At 36.2% G+C, this 26,868-nt stretch overlaps 1 protein-coding gene across 1 annotated transcript in view; it reads left to right on the top strand.

The window, feature by feature from the left end:
- The window catches only part of Erbb4 (erb-b2 receptor tyrosine kinase 4), a 708,134-nt gene that overhangs the window by 19,374 nt on the left and 661,892 nt on the right, over window positions 1-26,868 (top strand). Inside the window, exon 3 of the mRNA XM_052191829.1 lies at window positions 10,444-10,595. Within this exon, the coding sequence (XP_052047789.1) occupies window positions 10,444-10,595 (152 nt within the window). The remainder of the gene's footprint in view (window positions 1-10,443; window positions 10,596-26,868) is intronic.

Below are 26,868 nucleotides of genomic sequence, written 5' to 3' on the forward strand. Positions count from 1 at the left end.
TAAGAGCCTAGCACTTGCACAGAAAACACAATACTCCAATGTAAATTAGGTCTGTGTTTTAGAGGAGGGCAGCCATAAGGAAAGAATCAAGGATGAACTCTGAAGAGATGATGGGAACTTAATTTCATTTAAACTGATATAGGTGACAAAAATGATTTCCAATAATTGGATCATTTCTATTATTATTCTATCTTTAAAATAGAAATCTTATAAAATATAAATGAATGAAATGTATTTGAAGTCAGGAAGATACCTAAAGAGCATTAATGACAGTATGTGTAATCATATTATTAAAATTTGATCTTTCATATCATATATTTAAACTCATCTCTAATTCATTAAATGTTACAAAGCTAGTGGTTGAAACATAAAGTGGAAAACAGGCACATTAGAAAGATTAACATTTGTGTTGGGGAAACCAAGTTAGAATAGACTATTGAAAAAGCACCACCCAGAGGTTGGTGCAGCACCTCGATGCTAATAAGATCACTTGATGATAAAGAGCAAAGTTAGGATTCAAGCACCCACATCTGGATCACCCTGTAGCACCAGCTTTGGGGGATACAACACCATCTTCTGGCCTCCCAAGATACCTGGATTTATTTGGCTTACACACATACACACATGTGTACATGTGTTCACAAGCACACACACACACACACACACACACACACACATACACACACACACACACACACACACACATACACACACACACACAGAGAAATCTTAAAATAATTACCAGATGCACAGATCAGTGAATAAATAAAACCAATTCTCTCTCTCTCTCTCTCTCTCTCTCTCTCTCTCTCTCTCTCTCTCTCTCTCTCTCTCTTTGGTGTGTGTATAATTGTTTTGAAAGTCTTTTATTATGAAATGATAAGGTGGAAAAACCTTTAAGATCATGTTAAGAAGGTTTCATCATACATTAAATGCAATCAGAGGCCAAGAATTTTGTTTTAGTAGAGAAATGATAAGGATAGATTGTTTATTTTAAAGAGTATATTGTTCCCTGTATGGAGAAGTGAAGGATAATTTGAAAATCATACAGAAATTCTAGAAATCAGTTAGGCTGCAGTCTAAATGCAGAGCAGAGAGAGAGAGACACAGCTTCCATCAGATGACCACAGTAGTGGAAGTAACAGATTTGACCACATCTGATGATATATTTTGAGCTGGTGAATCTTGCCATGTCAGCATAATGATGATATGACCCAATGATGTGTCACTTGAATGTCTGCCCCAGCTTAAATATTGCTTTAACTTTTGTATTTTAAAGTTTGTACTATGTATTTTAAAGTACGTAACAATATGTGTTAACATAAATAACTTACATTGGTATATCTGAAAGTATGTTAGTATTCAAACAAATGATAAACAAACCTTACTTTTGAGACAATCCTATCTATCCTGTGCTAGCTGCCAACTCTTCATGTAGTGAGAATGACTTTAAATTTATAATTCTTCTGCTCCAACTTCCTAAACATTGGGATTGCAGTTGTGAAACCGAGCTTTCTGAAGTCCTGGGATCAAACCTAGGTTTTCTTGAATGCTAATCAAGCACTCCACAAACTAAGTTACACCCCTAATCCCTTGGGGGAAATTATATTTTAAAAAGTATTTTTCTATTATTGGAACTTATGTTTAAAGATTCATTTTTCTATACTTTCTAAATTATGGACACATAATATATGCTCAGCATATGTGTTTTTTCTTAGGTGCTTTTGCAGGGCTATGAGTATTCACAGAAAACCTTAGATATTTTCATTAATTATGTCAGATATTCAGATATTATGTCTAGGCAAAGTGTTGAATAATTATAGATCTAACTGCTTTATCACCAAAAGCGTTTTGATATGACATTTAAAAGATTTTTTTAAAAATTCTTTTGATTTTTCTTTTAGTTTGCTTCTTTTGCAAACTGATATAGTTCTGAGATAATTTTCATAATAGGCATAATAGTACAAATTGAATTATTTTGAATGCTGACAATTTTTTACTTCATTATTATTCCTTCCAGGAATCATAAGAATGATTTTGTTTGCCAAATTTTTAAATCATTACAAACTTTTAATTTCAGACCATTTTACTGAATAGGGATTTTATCAGATACCAGTTTTGAATCTAGAGAATCTTGTGACCAAGATATAGCCACATTTGTAATTGAATCAATACTAAATAAAATAATTTGCAATTGTATTAGGGTCTCACATAGACACCTGCAGTTACATTTGGAATGACACTCTAGGGAGTAGAGATAAATTTAGGATTTCTGAAGCTTAAGGTGTTGTGAGTGTCATTCAAAGACTTTATAATGGTGTTGGCAAAGGAGGTTGGATGTTGTTAAACTTGTTTGAGCTGCTAAAGAAGATTTTTCAATTCTGCTTTGATAAACAGCTTTGTGAAATCAATGAAACTTGATGGCTTAAGCATTGTCTTGTATACATTGCCTGATTGTAAAATCGATTGACAAATGAAAGTTGTGAGGCATTCAATAGCAGCTTCATGAAGAGAACTCCAAGTGATTTTTATGCTTCCATCCAAACTAATTTCTTAAAAGCCAAGTCTGCCTTTCAAGATAAAAGCTATACTTGATATAGCATTGATTTACTCAGTTCAGATCAAAGCTAAATATGAAAAAAAGCTTTACTGTGATAAAAACATTTCCTTAATTGAAGAGTATATAGTAGGAAGTCTCAGGTATCAGAGTGTTTGGAATAAAGTACTGTGATGAATGTCACATTATGTTTATTGGAATGTTATTTATTTCAGAATTATTTCTAAATGTATTTATTGTAACTGTCTTTGTATAATGTATATTCATAATACAAGTGATCTTTACAGAATAGTTGAACCTTAATTTAAAGGTGAGGGGATTTTAAGGTAGTTTTGTGTTTATTTTAAAGTCAACTATATGGATAATATTTGAATGCACATTTTTTGAAAGTTTTATTTATTTTTATCTTATATGTGTGAGTGCACTACAGGCATTTATCTAAGTGTACCATGTGGGTGAAGGTGCCAATAGATGCTACAAGATGTATAGAATCATTGTAGATCTGAAGGTAGAGCTAAACCAATATGTGGATTCTGGGAATTTAACCTTGGTCCTCTGCCTGGGTAGTGAACTGCTGAGTTATATCTATAGCCTTTAGGATAATTTATTAAAATTATGTATATACATATATATTTATATATACATATATATGATAGAAAATTATGACCTATGTTTTTACTTATCTTCAAATAATTTGTAGCATATTCTCCATATCATGTAGATATCATACTGTTACATGGAATCATTTATGTCCCTTATGAGAGGCTATAACAAAAACAAAATTTTGAACTCTTGAGAATATTTTAATGATAATCTATAATGAATTTAGAATGTGCCAGCTTGTGTTTGTTATGTTGACCTGACGCAAGCTATTATCATCTGAGAGATGCGAACTTCAGTTAGAGTGCCTCCATATGATATGACTGTAGGCAGGCCTGTAGGACATTGTTGTTAATTAGCCATTGTTAGTGGTGCCATCCCTGGGTGGTAGACCTGTGTTCTGTAAGGAAGCAAGCTGAGCAAGCAAGGGGAACAAATCCTATAGAGCACAGTGCTTCTGCATCAGCTCCTGCCTCCAGTTTCTTGCCCTTCTTGAATTCCTGTTCTAACAATCTGTGATGATAAATTGTGATGTGGAGACATAAATCAAATCCCTTTCCTCCTAGAATTAGTTTTGGTCATGGTGTTTCATCATAGCAATTGTAACTCTAACTAAGACATGAATTTAAAACTATCCAAATTCAATGATTTTTTTTTATAATGAGAAAACAGAGAGGAGGCAACAATTGTTAGGTATTATAATCAGTAAAAAAACAAGAGTCCTCCTACATGTTTAATAGGAAGTCATAACAAAGGTCAGATTGCACCATATAATTAGGAAGCCTTTTCATTTTGATAGTAACATGGTGATTTAAGATAGAATTATTAGCCAATGTCATTAGCTGAAATGCCCAACAAAGAGGAGAGAGAACCTGTAGAGACCATATCCAGAGGTTAGGGGATGGAGCCCCTCACCCTTCACAAAACTTTAACCCAGAATAGCTCCTGTCTGACAGAAATATAGGGACAAGGAGTGGAGCAGAGACTGATGGAGGGGCTGTTCAGGGACTGCCCCCTCCCCCATGGTGGTCCATCCCATATTCAGCCACCAAACTCAGACACTTACTGATTCCTGGAAGTGCTTGCTGACAGGTAGGGTGTCTCCTAAGAGGCTCTGCCAGATGCAGATGGGGATGCTTGCAGCCAAACATCAACATGAGCACAGGGTCTCTGATGGAGGGGTTGGAGGAAGGACTGAAGGAGCTGAAGGGGATTGCAACCACATGCGAGGAACAACAATATCAACCAACCATACCTCCCCCAACACGCCTCCCTCACCCAGCTCCCAGGGACTAAACCACCAATCACAGAAAACACATGGAGGGACCCATAGCTCCAGCTGTATATGTGGCAGAGGATGACCTTGTCTGGCATCAATGGGAAGCCCTGTGCCCTGTGAAGGCTTGATGCCCCAGTGTAGGTGAATGATAGGGTGGTGGAGCTGGAGTGGGTGGGAGCAGGGTGGAGTAGGTGATTTTCTGGAGGGGGGGGAGTTAACAGGGAGGAGGTATTTGACTTCCATTTGAAATAGAGGTGTTTACTTCTATTTGAAGTGGAAGTAAACAAAATAACAAATAAAAATAAAAAGTTTTTCTCATTTATATTTAAAATGATTAAAGTCTACATTTTATAAACAGACAGCAGGGCTTTTTCTCAACAGATATTTTCTTTTATAATTTATTTTTTAATTTGATGGTAGCAATAAAATAGAGATCATGGACTAAGGATATTCTCAATGAACTTTAATGTATAATGCAATGTAAATATCTAGATTTGATACTGACCAAAAAGGGGTTTTTCTGTCTGAATAAATTATGTTCTCTCTTCTATTTGTACTAAATATTACTTATCAACAGAAATCCATTTGTTGTAAAAACTTGTTAGTTTTTCAAAGAAGAGATGATCTACAGAACCAGTAAAGTGTCCAATTGATCAAAAGTGACCCATTTTGTCTAGAACATATCTAGGCCAATAGCCAGGCAAAGTAGCTAAAATTATTTATGCTTTATATCAAAAAACCCAAATTTTAATCCTTCCTATGTGTATTATTTATCCTTGGGGACAAATAGAAGCATTTTTTATGTTAATGAAAATCTACTGATGTAAATCACAGTTGTTTGAAATCCTACCTCCTGTACTTCACTGTTTAACCATCTTTGGTATGGAACCTTCCTCTTTGAAGGTTCAGATCACAACTAAATATATGGCTTTTTGGCTGGAGAAATGGCTCAGCAGTTACAGCCATTGTTTTTGCAGCAAATACAAGGTTAATTCCCATGACCCATTTGGGGAAGCATATTCTGTAATTTCAACAAAACTAAAATAATATTATTCATCCTATCATTGGTGTTTAATTAGCAAAGTGCTTAGGATAATTGAGTGCTGAGCTCAGAATGGGATGTTTCTACCAACCCTATCCATTACCATCTCCAAGCTTTAGCAGGCAGAGTGGAGGGGAGTAATAGGGTGTAAGCTTGACAATGGAGGCTGGGGGTTGCTGTGAAATACAAACTTCTGGACTTAACATGACTATTACACTCATAAACTTATACCACCTGGAGTTGCCTGCACAAGACCAAGACAGGCAAAACAGAATAGCCAACGTTGATAAGAGACATGATCTCCAGGACCACTCTTTACTGAGGAACTACTGAAAGTTGATACCTATTAGGAAAAGGATAATCATTCTTTATTTGGGGGTATTTTCACTTGTAGGTTTCCCATGCTCCAGGATATAACCCAAAAAAACATGCCAATACCACCAAGAACAGCACCAAAAAGTTAACACCAAAAGAGTGCATGAATTTGGAATGAAGTCTTGTTATGGCAGATACAGTAGAATTTGAGATGGGAAATGGGGTGTGCATATGATATTATTAAATATATTACATAATATACATGTATTGCATAGTATACATATATGAAATTATCAGTAATAAACAAAAACAAAAAGTGATTAGATCTGGCCTTCACACTTGCATTTCTTGTAGCAAACCAGAACAGAACTTTTAATATCAAGGAAAGCTCGGCTCACCCATATATGTAATAAAGTTGTGAGACCGTGGCATATGAAAAAAAATTAGTCCATGTCTAATCTTACTTTCAAAAGAAAGAGTGAAATATATTTTTTATTCTTACTGTATATATGTCCATATGCAAACACTACACTCTATTATATAGAAAGAAAAAGATGAATGTTGGAATTACAGGCATAAAGGAATTCCAATATGGTATGTGTGGGATTGTATACTCAAGAAGAAGACCCAGGGAACTGAAAAGCAATAAGCACATAAGTCCCTGGAGTAAAAGGTAATAATAATTTTTACATGTAAATAATACGGTTTCAAGCCTGTTTTACTGGCTCACTTGAAAGACAAAGTCATATATATTGAAGATTTTAGGCTCACCTTGATCACATAGTTTCTAACCAGCCTGTACCATAAACTATCTGAAAATAAAAATGTTTTTAGAGAGTAATAATCTGTATTGTGATAGCATATCACAGAGTAGAGGCTTAATTCAGTAGCAGTTTACTCTCTCTAGAAAGGAGCCCAATTCAGTTCCCACCACGCATTTGGGGCAGCTTACACTGTAACTTCAGTCCCAGGAGAAACAACACTCTTTCTAGATCCTCTCCTTGGCATGCCCCCTCGCAAACTATACCTTCCCTTAAATAAAAATTGATCTCTAAAATATTTTTCTGGAGGTTAGGAGTCTAAAAGTTTGGTATCTTCTGGGTAATATCCCCTCTGAATGCAGGTAGGTTCCCCCTTGCCTCTTTCTAGCCTATAATAATGGCTGTCAGTCCTTGGCATTTCAAGTGCATCATTCTAGCTTTGCCTTTGTGATTACAGAACTGACTTCCTAGGTAATTGCAATTACATGGTGTTTCCACTTCTGGGTGTGTAAATGCATGCATACATAGTATATGCACATGTGTGTGAACGTTTACTAAGTAGTTAAAAACATGTGGAGATCAGAGAATGACATCAAAATATCTTCATTATCCAATTTCCTATCTATCTATCTATCTATCTATCTATCTATCTATCTATCTATCATTCAATCAATCACTCATTTATTTATTCAAAGACAGAATCACTCACTGAATGTGCACCTCTTGCCATTTTGGCTAGATTGTTTGGCCATTAAACCCAGAGATCTGCTTGTCTCTCGCTTCCCTACTCAACTCTCAGTGTCAGGACACAGATGTGCATAACTACATTTGATTATTTGTTTATTTTGCTTCTACATGGGTGCTGGAGGTATAAACTCATGGCGTATGCCTGAGCAACAAATACTGCTCAGTGATCTATCTCCATAGCTCAGGTGCTATGTCCTTTTGAATGGAACCCTTACCATCACTTTAATTGGACCACATATGCAAATACCCCATTTCTAACACCTGGATTACTCAACTTTACAGTGGTTATGGTTTTTGAGATTCTAGTCTATGTGCCTGTGGTTAGGCATTTTATCATTAATGAAATATGGGATAGGTGAAGACCACTTTGTAAGTTTTGTCTATCACTCAAAGTTTTCACAACCCCCCAATAGTAAGTATATATATATATATATATATATATATATATATGTATGTATATTAGTGGATTCTATATATAGTCTTCAAAATTTTTGCATTATGTTTTTCTGTTATTTTTGATGTACTTATAGGAAATATAGGCTTTAAGATAGTCTTAAATATTAGGAAACACTCCACAAAATTATTTTCTCCCATCTTCAGAATCTCACCACCAAAACACTAAGCATTGTTGTCAGTCTGCTACATAAGAGAAGCAGTTGTGTATGTGACTTTTCTACCAATCTCTGTCTTCAGCATCTTTGATGTTTTTTGTATTTTATTCTGGGTATACTATGTAACTGTTTACAGATATGTGCATATACTATATTTCCATACTCTGAAAAATAATATTAAAAATGAGTGTGGAAGACAAAAGAGTTACCAGTACATATGTAAAACAGACATCGCTATGCGTACCTTCATGGGCTTAATTACATATGAATAAAAACACAACTCACTCCCAAATATGGAAGATTATTATATGCACCAGCCAATCATTCTTTTGAACACTCATGAATATGCATGTGAATGACTCAGTTAATGTCAACATCTTATTACATGCTTATCTGTGGTATACTTTCAAAAACATTTTAAAGATGGTATTACTGAGGTTGGTCTTCTTGTGCATATGTGGATCATTTACATGATGTGCTAGAACACATTTTCATGATGTGCTTATTGCACAGTAGATAATAAATAATTTTTAAGTGTTGCTCTTATCTTGCAGTCTTATTTATTGGGAGATAATTACTTTATCAGAAAATAGGGTAAACTACAAATTTGAAATAAAAATATATTTAGGTGAAATTAAATCATCCTCTTGCATGCTTTTTTAAAAATATTTTTATTTTCTATATTCTTTATTTACATTCCAAATGATTTCCCCTTTCCCAGATTCCCCCTCCCCATATGTCCTATAAACCTTCTTCTCTCCATCCATTCTCCAATCACCTCCCTCCTTTTTCTCTGTCCTTATATTCCCCTCCAATGCTAGATCAGTCCTTTCCAGGATCAGGACCCTCTCCATACTTCTTCATGGGAGTCTTTGTTATGCGATTTGTGCCTTCAGTATTCAGAGCTTCTGGGCTAATTAATATATACTTATCAGAGATTGCATTCCATGTGTATTCTTTTGTGATTGGGTTACCTCACTTAGGATGATATTTTCCAGATCAAACCATTTGCCTAAAAATTTTGTGAATTCATTGTTTCTAATTACTGAGTAGTATTCAATTGTGGAAATATACCACATTTTCTGTATCCATTTCTCCTTTGAGGGACATCTGGGTTCTTTCCAGCTTCTGGCTATTATAAATAAGGCTGCTATGAGCATAATGGAGCATGTGTCTTTAATGCATGCCAGGGAATCCTTTGGGTATATGCCCAGGAGAGGTATAGCAGGGTCCTCTGGAAGTCTCATGTCCAGTTTTCTGAGGAACCTCCATACTGATTTCCACAGTGGTTGTACCATCTTACAGCCCCACCAGCAGCGGAGGAGTGTTCCTCTTTCTCCACATCCTCACCTGCTGTCTCCTGAGTTTTTGACCTTATCCATTCTGACTGGTGTAAGGTGAAATCTCAGGGTTGTTTTGATCTGCATTTCCCTAATGACTAATGATGTTGAGCACTTCTTAAGGTGCCTCTCGGCCATCTGAATTTCTTCAGGTGAAAATTCTTTGTTTAGATCTGTACCCCATTTTTAATAGGGTTATTTGGTTCCCTGGGGTCTAACTTCTTGAGTTCTTTGTATATATTGGAGACCACTTTTACTCCATAGTGATCTGATAGGAGGCATGGGATTAGTTCGATTTTCTTATATTTGTTGAGGTCTGTCTTGTGACCAATTATATGGTCGATTTTGGAGAAGGTAGCATGAGGTGCTGAGAAAAAGGTATATTCTTTTGCTTTAGGATAGAATGTTCTATATATATATATATATATATATATATATATATATATATATATATATATCTGTTAAATCTAATTGGTCCAAAGCTTCAATTAGTTTCACTGTGTCCCTGTTCAGTTTCTGTTTTCCTGATTGGTTCATTGAGGAAAGTGCAGTGTTGAAGTCACCCACAATTATTGTGTTAGGTGCGATGTGGACTTTAAGCTTTAGTAAAGTTTCTTTTATGAATGATGGTGCCCTTGCATTTGGAGCATAGATGTTCAGGATTGAGAGTCCTTCTTGTTGTATTTTTCCTTTGACCAGCAAGAAGTGCCCCTCAGAGTCTCTTTTGATGACTTTGGGTTGAAGTCAATTTTATCTGATATTAGAATGGCTACTCCAGCTTGTTTCCTGAGACCATTTGCTTGTAAAATTGTCTTCCAGCCTTTTACTCTAAGGTAGTGTTTGTCTTTGACACTGAGGTGTGTTTCCTGTATGCAGTAAAATGTAGGGTCCTGTTTACGTATCCATTCGGTTAGTCTATGTCTTTTTATTGGGGCATTGCACAGCAAATGTGATTATTTCAAATTTATCTCCTTAAAAGAAAAATTAAGAAATTCACATGGGTCTTACTTTTTGTTCTCTTTGCTTGGCATGTGTGATTAAACAATAAAAAGTTAAGATAATTTATCTCTCAAGTGATAGTGACCTTTCATCCCATTTGAATAACTTGATGAATTTGGGTAAACCAATTTATTTTGTTTAAAGTAGTCATCTACATGTTGTATAATTTAATGTGTGTCTTTGTCTTTTCAGTGTGTGCAGGAACAGAGAACAAACTGAGCTCTCTCTCTGACCTGGAGCAGCAGTACCGAGCCTTGCGCAAATACTATGAAAACTGCGAGGTAGTCATGGGCAACTTGGAGATCACCAGCATCGAGCATAACCGGGACCTCTCCTTCCTGCGGGTACATCTCTTTATTTCTCTACTCTTTGTTATGATATCATTTGAAAAGCGAGTCCTGCTTGACTAGACCTGGTAGCTCTATCCCTCTACCAGGCAGGAGCTATGACCATGGGCAGAGATAAGGAACAGAGAGGCACCCTTGTGCAAATAATAAGACCAGCAATGCAGAAGTGATGGGCATCCCAGCTTAGAGGAGCTGCTGTCACCAGTAGACTGATAAAAGGATTCTATCTGGGTTTAGTACAAGACATACTGCAAGTCATTCTTTTTCTGACAGGGTAAGGACTAAGAGAGTCAGAGGACCAATCAGATAAGAATTGGTGGCTTTAGTCATTCATCTATTATCTTCCTTATTTCTGTCACTAGGAAGAGAAGACTATAGGGAGAGCAAATATTGTCTCATCTCCTAATTTACGTAAATGAAAAACGTTTTGAAGCTCTACACAATTTAAAGTGTATTTAGAGGAAATTCACAAGTAGGTGCATACATCAACATATGAGTGATTAAAATTACATAGCAAAGGTTACTTGTATCCTAGAAAGAGTTGACATTTGTGGCTCTCAACATTTGAGTTCTTGGCTCTGGTTTTTGAAATGCAATGTACAGAAACAATTTGAGGCCACACAAGTGAGAAAGTAAATGATGCTATGAAGAGGGGGGCAGTGAAGGGGAACATTGAACACCAGGAAGCAGAAACAGAATGTACATTAGTGTGACTGAGATAAAAAGAATCTACTTTAATGATGAATGTGTTTTCCAATTTACATCTGCTTCACTTGATTGACTGCATCACTAAATTTCTTTGAAAACCAAGAGTGTGTATTTGTGCACATATAGAGCTAAACATGCCTATATCATATGTGCTCTTTAAGTAATGCTATGTAAAACTATAATTGTGTAACTTTCATGATATTCTTATTATTTAATCTTTTTATTAATAGTCACTCATTATCCCACTTCTGGTTGGCCCGTTGATTGTTCCCCATCTCATATTTCCTTCCCCATCTCCAAAAGGATGCCTCCACCCCTCTACCCTACCCCCATCTGACCCACTCCCTAAGGCCTCAAGACTCTCAGGGGTTAGGTGCATCTTGTCTCACTGAGACAAGACCAGACAGTCCTCTGCTGTATATGTGTCGGGGGCCTCATACCAGCTAGTGTATGCTGTCTGGTTGGGGACTCAGTGTCTGAGGGATCTTGGGGGTCCAGGTTAGTTGAGACTACTGGTCATCCTATGGAGTCACCCTCCTCCTCAACTTCTTATTGACAAATGATCATATTGACATATGATCAATAAGGGTCATATAACTTTTAACCTTTAGAATATGAAAGTTATATACAAATGTTTGAGCCAGATGCTCCAAACCATACTCTAAAATTCTTATAAAGCATATTGAACTCAATACAGTGAATATATTTGAAAAAAATGAAACAGCAAGGCCAAGGATTCTATGTGGGATTCTATGTGGAACTATGAACAGTTTCTTTAAATAAATTGCTGACTCCTAAGTAGTCTCTATAACTGTTACATAAATTTTGTGCTTAACCCACATACATCTTTAATTTCATATCTTATTAAAAGTAATTCTAATCATTTTCTTTTCACTTACTTATTAAGAAAGTTTGTTCATGTATCATTGCAACCTAGTAAGGGGGAAAGTTCCCAAAGGCAGTCAACAGAATCAGAATCAGCTCCTTCTCCCACTGTTAGGAATCCCACAAGATTAAATTGCACAACTGTAGAGGGATTAGGTCAGGCTCATGCATAATCTGTAGTGGGGACATCAGGCTCTGTTAGCTGCTATGCACTCAAATTAGTTGACAGAATATAAATACTCTTGTCTTGTGGCTTGAATATCTGAGAGAGATGGGCACCCAGCAGATTTGAGTCAGCTACCTGAAACAGACACAAAGAACAGACAAAGCATTTGCCCATTTGTTAATAGGAGAAACATTCCAGTGGGTTTATAGTGCCTGGATGTGTAGAGGCATTTCATTCATTTGCACCTAGGAGATGCTCTGGTACTTGATTTTAACTGCAGTATTTCTATATTTCCTCTGTAAATAGATAAGAGTGACTTCTTTTAGTATAACTGAAGTACTCCTTCTAGTTCCTTTCTCAGAAAGAAAATAAAATTAGGCCTTTGAAACTGGATCGATAATGGGTTGTGAATATAATTCAGTTGGTAGAGGCTTGCCTAGCACACACTTGGTCCTAGTCCTGGGTTTGATTTTCTACATGTAGCAGAGTACAACCAGAATGTGTGTGTGTGTGTGTGTGTGTGTTTTGGAGGGAACTGGCAGGAATAGTAATTGGGACAAGAGGAGCAGAAGATTAGGAGTTCAGGCTCTTTCTTGGATACACAAAGTCAAGGCCATCCTTGGAACTAAGAGGTTATACTTTAAATACATGAATAAACAGATAAAACATGGAAGAGGGAGGAGGAGGTGGTGGAGGAGGAAATGGCAGTGAAGGAGGAGGAATCAGAGGCATGAAAGTTGTACTTTATTTCCTTTAAGAAACACGGGGATGCTCTAGAGAGACTTGCCTTTTTCTGTTAGGCAACATCAGTTTTGATGAAACACATTTCAATGCATTGTTTTTGAGAAGCTCTCTTTATAAAAAAGATGCTCCTGCAGCCCACTATTTATGCAGCCTCCTTTCTTCACAGTTCTTTTTGGAAGGAAAAATAATCTAGTTGACTATTATTAACATTTGGCCACAAAGCCAGCACATAGTTGGTGAGATAAAAATAAATCTCTAAAACTTACTTACTCTGTACTTTATCACCACCACAAGGTTACGGCATAAAATAGAAAGCAGCAAGGCATAAAAATCACAGATTTTGTGCTATTGTCCTACACTTTGTGAACTCTCTAAAACAAGCCATATGAGCCATGGTGTAGCGAGTAATGGGAATGAACCAGTAGATGACCTCTACCCTCATTAGAATTCTGGCCAGCTTCTCCTTATTTGTCATCCCATAGGTATTCCTGGCTACCATAGATGTTCGGTAGTTTAGCTCTACTAGAAAGGTGCCTGACCTACCAGCTTTTATATCTCAAATTTATTTTTCTTTTAAAAAATATATCCATGCTATCAAATAGCTATTAATTGTCAGCTCTTTGTAAAACACTGGGGTATATGCTGTACTCTTAATGTACTACATCTCCAGCTGTAATCTGTGGCATCATTTAGCTGTATGTATGCACACTGTTTAAAAATAGTCTACATTAGGATTATAAATGAATAAACCTAATCCTTAGTGTATAGACCTAGAATAATAACAATGTTACTAACTCATTGGACCCACATGTACTATTACCCCCAAAATTCACATCTTAATCATTACACATGAAAATAAATAAATTGATACACAGACATGTTTTCAGATAACAGCATCTATGTACTTCCCTATCTATAGGTGTATTAATAGGTACAGGTAATCTATTTAATAATAACAACTTTGATAAAGTAAATATTTATGTGATTAATATGCTTCCAATTTTATTCATAAATAACCTGTAAAAAGGGTATCACACATACACAAACACACCAGAAATTCCATTAAATAATATATTAGAAAATATGTATTTTAGAGAATAAGAAATGCATACTCTTATAAGCATCTACCAATCTTTTAAAAGATCAGCTTTAATCATATATTTGACAGATCAGTATATATTTTAATGCACAAGATAATGCCAACTAAAGATTTCTGTCAAAAAAGAACTTCTTAGAAAAGACTTATTTTTATTAAAGAAAATATACTTTCTTTACATTCAATTATAGCCTTTGAACTTATTTCCTCTATTACTTAAGGAAATATGAGATAGGTTTTTTTTTAAGGCAAATATGAATGACTATGATGTGGGAACACAAATTCAAGTTGTCCTAAATATCCTATTACAACATGGTGACAGTTTCTAGAAATGATACAGGGCTTTGGGGGCTTTACCCTCATTTTGCTAGTCCATTGCATCCTTGGAAAGTTTTTTGCTATCTTGATACTTTTCCTACTACTATTTCTAACCACTGGAGCCCCTATTCTAATTCTTTACCATGGGACACAAAATCCTGATGTGCTGGTTGGCTTTACATCCTGATACATATATTTGGAAGAAGAATCTTAATTGGGAAGATGTCTCTATCCAGATTTGATATAGGAAAATCTGTAGGACTTTTTCTTAACTGATGATTGATGAATATGAGTCAAGCCCATGTTGGGGGTGGGGTGGAATAGAGCCTGATGAATACAGAGGCTGATGCTCATAACCAATCATTGGACTGAGCACAGGGTTCCCAATGCAGGAGTTAGAGAAAGGACTGAAGGAGCTGAAGGGTTTTGCAACCCTGTAAGAAGAACAATAATATCATCTAATCAACCAGACCCGAGCTTCCAGGGACTAAACCACCAACCAAAGAGTTCACATGGAGTGACCCACGGCTGCAGCTACATATGTAGCAGAGGATGGCCTTGTCGGGCATCAATGGTAGGAGAGACCCTTGATCCTGTGAAGGCTCAATGCCCCAGTGTAGGAGAATGCCAGGTCAGGGAGGCAGGAGCGGGTGGGTGGGTAGATGGGGAAGCATCCTCATAGAAGCAGGGGGAGGGATGTGGAATAAGAGATTTCCAGAGGGGAAGCTGGAAAGGGGTTAACATTTGAAATGTAAATAAATAAAATATCCAATAAAAACTGAATGTATATAGTCTTTGAAATTCATATAATACTTTAATTAGTACTTCCTACTAGTATGGGCATACCACCATCTTTTAAAGATATTGTGTATGTTATGTTGTTTCAAAGATATTTTTTATGTTTTAAAGATATTGTGTATGGTTGTGACATAAGCATGTATGTGTTTGTATGTATATGTATATCTCTGCTCCTTCACACATAGAGTTAAGCAGAGGGCATTGGGTGTATCTCTCTACAGCACCCCACTTTATTTGAGGTACAGTTTTGCCTACACTGACTGGCTACTGACCTCCTAATCTGCCCAATTCTGATTTACAGCACTGAAGTGAGAAGAAACCCTTACCTTTTACATGGGTTTGGGAGGATTTGAACTCAGGTCCTCTTGCTTTTATAGCAAGTGATCATACCTACTGAGCCATCCCCAGTCTTTCATTATCCTCTTTATCAGGATATAAATGTAAGTCTCCATCTATGCTGCTATTGCTTTCTACTACTCTCTGGGAAACATGCAGTTTGCTTGACCTTCTCAGAGCTGGATAACGACTGGTAGTTTTCTTTTGTCTTCCCACATGTAATCCTCTACTGCTTAATGACTTGTGATTTAGAACGGCAGAAAAGATGGACCTCAGAGAAACATGCTGTCCAGCTTGATGACATAAGACTTAGCTTTGTTATTTCGTTAGAATAAAGTCTGGAAAGAATTTTGAGTTGCATCTACTTTTTGTTTTGACCTATACTATTACTATAGTAATCCTGAATAAGGACAAACAACTATCCAAATTCGACTTAAGAAAACAAAATCCTAAATTATCTACTTTGTACCATATGTCAAGCTTTAGTGAGTATCCCCCCTTTATGGTTCTTTGGTTTCTCTAAGATTACTACTAGAAAGAAATCCAATATCACAAGGATGGACTTTACAGCTGCCTGATTTCCTGTGTCTTCTGCATACATCTGATTCTATGACTAGGTACCTAGGTGAAGTTGAGGTTGGATAGCAAGAGTAAGTAAAATCCTACACTTAAGATTAATTTTAAAACATAAACAGAAAACTTCCAAAGTATTTATATGGATAAAAAATGGCTCATGGAATCATTTGTTTAAATAATGGCCAACCTTGCTTACCTGTGTTTATTTTATTGCTCATTATATATCAAACAGAATAACTTGGTGGGGAGAGATTTGTTGAAATAAAATAAGAAAAGTAGCCTTATTTAAAGAAGAACACAACAAATTGAAAGGAAAATATTGCTAAATGGAACATCAATAGCATCATATATTTGCACTCATGTGTTATGTTTGCATATTTACTGAAAGATTATCCAACATTTTCTTGTGGTGTGTGTGTGCTTGTATGTGTGCGCATGTGCACGCATAAACTTTGTTTGTATAATAAAATAAAAGAATATATAAAACCCTTATTTTTTTGCCTAAAAAGGTTATGTAATAGAAAAGTTGTGTATAGTTGTGTAAATAAAACTATAATATCTAATATTTGTATTTAACTATTTTTCTTCATACAATGGTCTATGTTTTTCTTCTATGTCATTAATGGTAACAGATTTCAAGAGAGTGATGTAAAAACTAACATCCAAAATATTCAGAATTTTTAGTAATTATGTTGAAATCAGCTATGTATACAAGGAATGCAAACAAGAACAAGAATAAGATATTGTTCTCTCTTTTTTGTAAGTTCACTGTGTGCAATACATGGACAACTCAACTGTCTTTGTGGTGAAATAGGGGCTTTTTCCTGAATTTGGTGGTGATCTCATAGCTGGGTGAGACAGGAACATTGAACAACAAGCAGAGAATAAAAATTATAACTTGGCACTTGGGTCAAAGCAGACTCTCTAGGTTAAATGTGATTTTCATATTTTTGCGAGTTTCTACATGCTTTTTCTAAGATTATTGAGCATAATGCATATGCAATTTTGTATGTATGTATTTAAAGCTGGCTTTTAAATTCAAACTTGATTTTCTACAAAATCTAATCATGGAACTTGTATCACATTTGAAAAGCCTATGTCATTCATACTTGGCTTAGGGAAATATATTTTTTCCCTCAGATGTTAAGTAACATGAAATCTGAAAGTATAAATTAACTCAAAATACTGATATTCTTCATAAATTTTACAAAAGAAATAAAAGAAAAATCCATATTTTAATTGAGATGGTATTTAATGGTGTCTAAAATTGTTTTCTTATTCATTTAAATTAAATACTTAATAAGCCATGTATAAAATTTCTCTGTCTGTGTCAAAATTAGTGATCACCATAAGGACCCGAGTTAAGATCCACTGAACCCATGTAACCTTCGCTGAGGTTCTCTGAGCCAAATAAGTGAGCCCGCCTAGCTGAAACATATAGAGTTTCAAATGTGGGAATATACATGTGTGTGTATGTGTGTGTGTGTGTGTGTGTGTGTGTGCAAGAAACTCACACACACTTCAAGGAAATTGGACAGAAATTATAAGGATACCTCATTGTTTCCTTTGGCTTTCACATGTATGTCTATTATTATATTCCTGTGCAAAAATGTTTATATAACATACAAACTAATTAATGATAGATAAAACGAAGCCAAATTTTAGAATTAATATTTAAAAATAAATAAATATCTTAGATATTATTGGAAGACAAAGTGAAAGTTAGAAATTAATGAAGAATTACAACCCAAATATCTTCTAATACAGAACTATATAAATGCAAACAAGTAAGCATTTATATTTATTTAAGTAAAGACAAATTAACAACCATTTATATAATCAAGAATTATTTAATGTGCCGGGAGGTGGTGGTGCATGCCTGTAATCTCAGCACTCTGGGAGGCAGAGGCAGGCAGTTTTCTGAGTTAGAGGCCAGCCTGGTCTACAGAGTGAGTTCCAAGACAGCCAGGGCTATACAGAGAAACCCTGTTTTGAAAAAACAAATCCAAAAGAAAAAATTATTTAATGTAAAAATTAACTCTATACAATGTGCATACAATTGTATTTTGTGGTAATACATTATATTTTGTGATTCTGTGTGTACAGTGCCTACATGTGAGTGCCTGGCGGGTATATATGTGTACACCATCATGAGTGTTGAGAGGCCATAGGAGGATATTGGGAGACTTCTATCATCCATTGTCTTTTGACTTGAAACCTGAACTGGAACCTTGTTCTTCTGCCTAGGTTGCCTGCCAAAGCATGCTTTCTGTATCCACGTGGCTATGGGGTTATAAGAACCTGCCCCAAGCTGAGCCTTTTACATTAGCACTGGTTTTTTCCTAATTTAAATTTATTTATTTATTTATTTATTTATTTATTTATTTATTTATTTATTTCCCAAATGCTGCCCCCTCCTGTTTCCTCCTCACAGAGTTCCTCCCCCATCCCCTCTCTCCTCTCTTCTGAGAGGGTGGAGCTCCTCTGAGCATTCCCCTGACTTGGTCCATCAAGTCTCTGCCAGTTTAGACTCATCCTTTCCCACTGAGGCTAGACAAGGCAATCCTGTTGGAAAATGGAGACCACATTGATGGACAGCTCCTGCCAGTTGTTGGGGGACACCTATGGAGACTGAGCTACATGTTTGCTACAAATATGCTGGGGACCTCATTCCAGTCTGTTTATGTTCTTCAGTTGGTGACTCAGTCTCAGAGATCCCAGGGGTTTAGGTTACTTAACTCTATTGGTGTTTCTGTGAGGTCCCCACACCCTTTAGGCACTTCAATCCTTCACCAAACCTTCCATAAGAGTCTCAGATTTCCATCCAATGTTTGTCTGTGGGTATGTGCATCTGTTTCAGTCAGCTGCTGGTAGAGCCCCTCAGAGGACAGTTATGCTACGCTCCTGTCTAAAAGCAAAACAGAGTATCATTAATAATATCAGAGATTGGTGTTTGTCCATGGGATGGGTTTCATGTTGGGACCTGTTATTGGATGGTCATTCTTTCAATTTCTGCTTCATCTTTGTCCCTTCATTTTTTGTACACAGGACAAATTTGGGGCCACGAATTTTGTGGGATGTTGTTGTCTTATCCCTCCACTGGGGGGTCCTGCTTGGTTATGAGAGGTGTTCTCTTCAGGTTCCATGTCTCCACTGGTAGGCATCTTGGCTCTGGTCATTCTCATTGCTTCCTGGGAACCTCCTTCACCCCAAGTTTCTGGGACTTCCTAGAAATTTCCTCAACCCCAAATCCATTCATTCTCTTGGTTCTCTGGGATTCTTTCTTGGCTTTCTCCACACCTGATACTGCCACCCTCATTCCCCTTCCCTTCCCTTCTCCCACCCAGTTCCCTCTGTCCCTCTGTCTCTTATGACTATTGTGTTCTTCCTTTTAAGTGTGATTCAAACATGACTGCTTGGGTCTTCATTCTTGTTTAACTTTTTTGAGTCTGTGGAGTATAACAGGTATTCTGTACTTTATAGCTAATAACTACTTATCAGTAAATATACACATTGTATATTCTTTTGGGTCTGGGTTATCTCACTCAGGATATTTTCTAGTTCCATCAGTTTATCTGAAATATTCATTATATTATTTTTTTAATAACTGAATAGAATTCTGTTGTGTAAATGAACCACATTTTCAGTATTCATTGTTTGGTTGAGGGATATCTAGGTTGTTTCTGGTTTCTGGCTATTATGAATAAAGCTGTTATGAACACAGGGGTGCGTGTGTCCTACACAGTGATTCATATGTCCTTGTTGTATGGTGAAGCATCTTTTGGTTATATGCCCAGGAACATTATAGCTGGGTCTTCTGGTAGAACTATTGCCAATTTTTTGAGAAACCACTAGATTGATTTCTGGATTTTAACCCAGGTCTTCCTGCTTACCATGTAAGGGCTCGTACCCACTGAGTAATACTATCTCCACAGTCCTATTGATTGTTTGTAAGTGACTATTTCTAGAGATATAATTACTATTAATAACATATCATTATTACCAGTAAGAGGAGTTCAGAATAAAGTTCATTTAAAATGTCTTTAATTCCATAAATTAAAATTGACTCTTTAGAAAAAAAGTGTCTTGGATTGAAATATATGCAAAGAATAGGTTTATTAGGGTTTTAAGAATATGCAAAGGACATCTTTAATCCTATCTCACTTTATGAGTCTTTGCTCTGGACAAGAGATTATTTCTTCACTTATTTGTAAACAGCAAGATTTTTTTCCTTTTTTGAAATTATAATTGTATCATTTCCCCTCCCCTTTTTTGTTGGTCTTCCAGATCTCCCATGTACCCACCACTTGCTCCATTCATGGCTTCTTTTTCTTTAATTATTGTTACATGTGAGGATTTAAAATAAAACAATGATCTTGCAGTGGTCTATCCTTTTAATTCTGGAAACCAAACAATAGAGAACAATAACATAAAACCCTTTTGAAAGTTCAGAATTCTGTATATTTTGTTAGTTTTAATCCAAAGTAGAACACCTTATTGCCTTTCAAAGAAATGCATTGAATTAAACTTTATGATAATTTTGCATGAAACTAAGTCAATTTTAAAGGTCTCTCTTTGGTCACATAGAGCATAATTTAAAGGTCAGGAGTTTAAAAATAATGTTAAAATTCTTGCATTTAGAAACACTATAATTATTTCTCTTGATCTCTAATTTGAACCCATTCACTCCAAAATAATATATTAAAGTATGTAATGAAAGCTGTAAAAATTAAGATATTTGTTTTGGTAAATATAGGCCTTGTCAAATGGTATCTATTTTATATAATTATTCCTAAAAATCAAAATACATTGTTGAGTGTTGATGGAAATAATTTAAAACAAGTCAATGTTATATTTGTTTGGAAGAATAGATGGTTTGAGAGAGAAAGAAGGTAGGGAGAGAGGGTAAAAGAGAAAGACTTCCCTCTCTCTTATACACACATATGCATACTTCACACACACACACACACATACACACACACACACACACACACGCTCATGCATGCATATGCGCACATACAGGGGTACCCATGCCTGTTGTGTCTCCTCCTGTCTACCAACCCTTCTGAAGAGATAACTTACATACTTCTGCTCAGCTATGTCTTCTTTCCCCTTCTATGCTGTAGCCAGCAGCTATGGTGGTAACCACAGAAGACACGACAATACATTTTTATACTTTTTCTGTATTTCAGCTTCAGGATGGTCCTGCTATTGTGTCACATACAAGTCACATACTTGTTTGTTGTTTTGAACAGGCAGCCAATAGTTAAAAATGTGCATAGATCCTAGAGAGTATGTGAGGGGTGGTTCAAGAATCTGAAAGAGACAATTTTATGGAAGCACAGGAAAGTATTCTTTAGGGAAAAAAACAATGATGCCTCAACAAGACACTGAACAGAGGTAATCAAAGGATGGTAATCCAATGCACTAGCAAATATAGCTTTTAAAACATGTAACCAGAATAAGGTACATAAAAGGGAAGAGGAAGAGGAGGAGGAGGATGACTCCTAAGATGGGGAAGTAGAATATATTGTTATGGAGAAACAGTAGGGAGATGAGCAGGAGGATTAAATAGAGAGGAGTAAGGGAGGGAGAGACACCTACCACTTAGAGCCATTGGAGGTCACATTTGGAAATCTGCTCTTGTAGAAGCTGCCTAAGGTAGATGCATACATATATATGAAAGGAATAAAAATGGAGTTACCAAATAATGAGAAAAATGCCTCAATTAGACATAATATACCACCTAATGAAAGACCCAGTGCAAGAAATCTGGCTGGTATTGTATTGTTGGCCAAAGAGACTCTTGGGAACCCCCAAATACTTCAGACTACCAATGAAGCGGCTGATTGCTTTCCATATACTGATGGTAAGGACCCATTGCTGAGACATTTCCATATTCTCCTTCTTAAAATTGTTCTTTGGATTAAATGGGAAACTCTTAGGAAAAACTCCCACAGGTCTTCTATAGTAAGGACTTTACCCATGAGCCTTATTGTCTTTCTATCTTAAATTACATCACAGAAAATTCATATTGTAGATAGCTATGTTTCTGAAATCAGCTCCCTTACCTTACTATATTTAAAACACTGGTGTATTTACACATACACATACACACACACACACACACACACATACACACACAGACATAGACATGCATACACACATACATACACACATACAGAGAGAGTGTGTGTGAGGGATGAAGGGAGAGAGAGAGGGGGGGACGGGATGGAGAGAGGGAAGGAGATAAAAATTCTGATCAATATTTAGGACTCCATTATAAATATTTTTTGGTAGAGAAACCTATATAACTTCCTTATCTAAGTGAGTTTCATTCATGAAGGAATTCACATTAGTCTTTGTTGCTTTCTAGGACTTCTAGTATAGCAATATTTTAAATATGTGCTTCTTTTCTATGTAGGTGCCTAAATAATTAATGCCAGGATTAGGCATATCTATTCAAGACAGAATTTTAGCATCCACCCAATGTCCTATCATATAGTGGCAACTCTATAAGTATTTGTCAGATAAATACATAAGTAAACTTTATAAGCAAAGAATGAGTTCTCTTATATAAAGCATGTTTTTAGTCAGAAAAAGTTCAACAGTTCTTTTACTATTGACTTTCTAAACTTGTGTTCTCCGTAGTGTCTCATTGAATATGTGATACACAACTATTCTATTTCATGAAATGATTTTGTTAGTCAGAAACATCATGGTACTTGCAGTAAAACTTTGAAAAATATAACAGGGATCCATACACACAGGTATAAACACATGTGTAGGTAGCACAGTTTATGTCCCATGTATATTTAGCCTCATGACTTCAAAAATCCTTCTCAGATTACCCTTGATGGATGTCAGAATCTGAGTTATAAGTGAGGGTTCTCTCTAGGAATATAACCAATGGAATAGATATATGTGTGTATGTATGTATGTGTGTGTGTGTGTGTGTGTGTGTGTATACACACACACATACATACACATACATATACATTTTGCCAAGGAGATTTACTAGATTGGCATACATGATATAGGTTGTGTAATACAATAGTAGTTTCAATATTGGAAAGCTGGGGGACCCAGTAACTACTTACTTAGTGTATGTGTGTGGGGTGTGTGCCTGTGTCTGTGTGTCAGTGTATGTGTCTGTGGTGTGTATGTGTATGTGTGTCTGTGTTTTTCTGTGTGTGTGTGTGTGTGTGTGTGTGTGTTTGTACTTGTGAAGACTTTAACAGAGAAGACTATTTTTCACAAATTAAGGTGGAAACAAGTAAAGATAAACTAGAATGTATTGGAATTTCCCCTAGAGGAAAACTTAGTCACATTTATGTCCTTGGGTTGTCTGATGTGACAGGAGTCAGATGAATGATAGAAGGTTGTTTTGCGTGATTAATGATACGAGACCACCATTATAGTGGAGCAAAGGACATTAATGTTTTTTTTTCTGGTCAGCCTTGTTGTTTCTGATCATTTTGGGGTAGTCTTAGATTAGCCTGTAGAAGCTTGCAATTTTCCTATTGTATTTTTCTTTGCTTACCTAGCTTATCTCAGAGTTAGTTACCTAAGTTATAGTAAACATCAAAAGATGCTTTCATTAATCATTGTAAAGAGGACTCAAAAATTTCATAATTTCAAACTGAAAATGCAGATTGTCAATGTATCATGATTGGCATTTTCCATTATAATACAAAATGCTTATGAAGAAGTTTATTTTCTGTTTTGAGAATTCTAGTCCCATATTTGCTGTCCCATTGCTTTGCCTATAACTAAGATGAGAGGGGAAGAGGATGGGCAATCCTCTTTGGAAGTATGCCAACAAAAAGACTGCCTAGTATACCTCACTTCTATAGGTTATGACAGTCTCTAATACAAGCATCCTAATTTGAATTTGTGGAATATTCAGTATCAAAGTTTTTACAGATATGAAGTGCCATTTTTGTCAAAGATATGTGGTGACTGCTCTCTTGAATGTGTGTAATTCAGGATGTTTCCATATGGTAAGTGTGTTCTATATTCTACATAGGATATATTCTGCTTGTGCAATCATATATCAGGCAGAGGCTGCCAGAGAATAGAAATAGCAGTAGGGTGTTTTAAAGATAACTATATTAGAATGGACTAAATGGTCACTGAATTGGTTTATAGTTCCTTATTAGATGCAGCAAACAATAAGTTAAGCTTCCAAATGAAAAGGTGTACTTAAGTCTTTTGAGGTCAAGAGCATAGTTGTCTTTCCAAGAGATGCAGTTGCCTAAAGAACTTGGCTTACTCTTTTGTTTGCAGAATGTAATTGCATCACATCACAATCAAGAGAAGGAGCTTCATTTTCATTTGCAGGGATTTATTTAGAGAGCCATTCTGGTGATAAAATATAAAGTCAAGTGTCACCTGAAAAATTCCAACTGAATGTCCTGCCTCTCAGATAAAGGACTTTGTGTTTATCAAAAGACTGTAAGTCGGGTGGTTTGTCCTCAATTCCACTTCTGTATTAGTGAGACAGTAGTAGCAATAGTGACTGCTTGGTTACTTTCTATGGTATAGACTGTGGGAAAAGACTGACTAGTTGTGGGGCAGTTAACCATTTTTTTTCTAAATATTAAGAAGGCACAGGTTAACAAGCAAGCAGAGCCCATGGAAAGGAAAGTGGTAGCAGGAGAGAAGCTTATTCCTGTAGGAAAGTCAAGGCTTGGAAGGAAAGAGTAAGCAGCAGGTATACTGGGGGCATGGTGGGTGTGGTGAGCATAAAAGAAGCCAAGATGCAGGGAATATGCTAATAACCAAAGTATGTGCTAAGTGGCTCCTTGGTGTTTTCCAAATAGCTTAGATATTTTTATCTTTTGAATAGGATAACTTCACCTTGTCAACCTCTGACTCCTCCTTTCAAGATTTATAAGGCACCTTTTGCCATAGTGTCTTATATCTTTATGTATAATTTGTCTTTTTAATTGAGAGAGTCTCTCCATCCTTGTAAAGCAATGGGTTGATTGCATTTTGCTGATAGAGTACTAAGATGCTAAAAGGTTAACTGGCTTTCTTGGGGTCATTCATCAATAGTTGGCAGAACTTAAAATCAGGACGTTCTGAAGACTCACACAGGAGAACTTATAAAAAGTTCAGCAGTACACATAATTAAGTTCATTATTTTCCCTCTGTATCCTTGGTGTGGTATCCATGCTTATTTTTGTTGCTTACCAAAAAAGAAAACCTTAGGGATTGTAATATGTTGCCAAATAAAAAATAATTGCCATTGTTTACTAATATTTCATTATTTGATCATAAAAGTCTTTTACTCCACAGAGTGTGCATATGAAAAACATCACATATTGTGACAGGTTAGATGAATCTAAAAAGGACAGTCCATCTCAGTGGCCCATAAGAAGTTAGCACAGGATTGGCAGCTCTTCTTGTACTACATTATGACAATTGTGTTCAGATAAAGAAATGAGATTTCAGGGTCAAATGACTGACCAGAATGTGTCTATAATAAGCAAGTGGAACACTATATTTCCAGAATCATGCCTCAAAATAACAGTTGAAAGAGTGGGTGTGTTGTTCCGGGGAGAGGGGAAGGGCAGCATCCTTCATGCTTGCACATATTTGAAAGACTTTCATAGAAAAGGGAGTGGTGTGGTCTCATAATGTCACAGAAGTTTATAATTAGGCAGAATTTGGCTCTAAATAAGAATTTGGCTAACAGACCATTGTAGTAAAATAATGGAGTGCCTTGTAAGTTCAGGAAAATAGACGGGAACTCATAACTGAACACCTTGTAGTTTCCAGGCACAGAGCCAATGGGTGCTATAAAATACCTGAAGAAAAGGCTAAATTAATGTGTCTAACATAGGCAACCCCTTGACACTTGTTAATTTCATCTAAGTGTTTCATATGTACATACATATAATCATATGTATATATGTATGAATATATAAATGTATATACCAATCTAAGAATAACTAACATGATCAATGTCAAGTTGTTTACAAAGTTTTACAAAGAAAGACCGAGTTTCATAAAGTACCAGACTAACAAGATAGCCTAGCTAATACTTGAATCGCCAATTCATGCCATTTTCTGCTAAGTGTTGCCACAGAAATCTGTTCCTCAACTCTGAAAACTCAACTCTGCAGCCAAAGTGTGCAGGGGAGATATGAAGGGGAACAGTTTCATGCATTTTAAAAGAAGTTGTTTAGAAAATTCTAGACTCCTTCTCATTCATTTTGGGTCTTGTTTGTTTTGTTTGTTCTGTTATTTTATTTTGCTTAAGAGTGATGATCTTCCGCAGCATATATCCCTTTGAAAAGATAGACAGAGTATTCTGCCACCTACCCACCTACCGCTGCATCCCTGCCCTCGCATTCCCCTACACTGGAGCATCAAGCATTCAAAGGCCTCTCCTCCCATTGATGCTCAACAAGGCCATCCTCCACTGTGTATGGAGCTGGAGCCATGTGTCCCTCTATGTGTACTCTTTGGTTGGTGGTTTAGTCCCTGGGAGCTCTGGGGGTCTGGATGGTTGATATTGTTGTTCTTCCTATGGGGTTGCAAACTCCTTCAGTTCTTTCAGTCCTTTCTCTAACTCCTCCCTTGGGGACCATTTACTCAGTCCAATGGTTGGCTAAGAGCATTTGCCTGTGTAT

Source organism: Apodemus sylvaticus, chromosome 9 (genome assembly GCF_947179515.1).
Source record: "Apodemus sylvaticus chromosome 9, mApoSyl1.1, whole genome shotgun sequence".
In the NCBI taxonomy this organism is placed as follows: Eukaryota; Metazoa; Chordata; class Mammalia; order Rodentia; family Muridae; genus Apodemus; species Apodemus sylvaticus.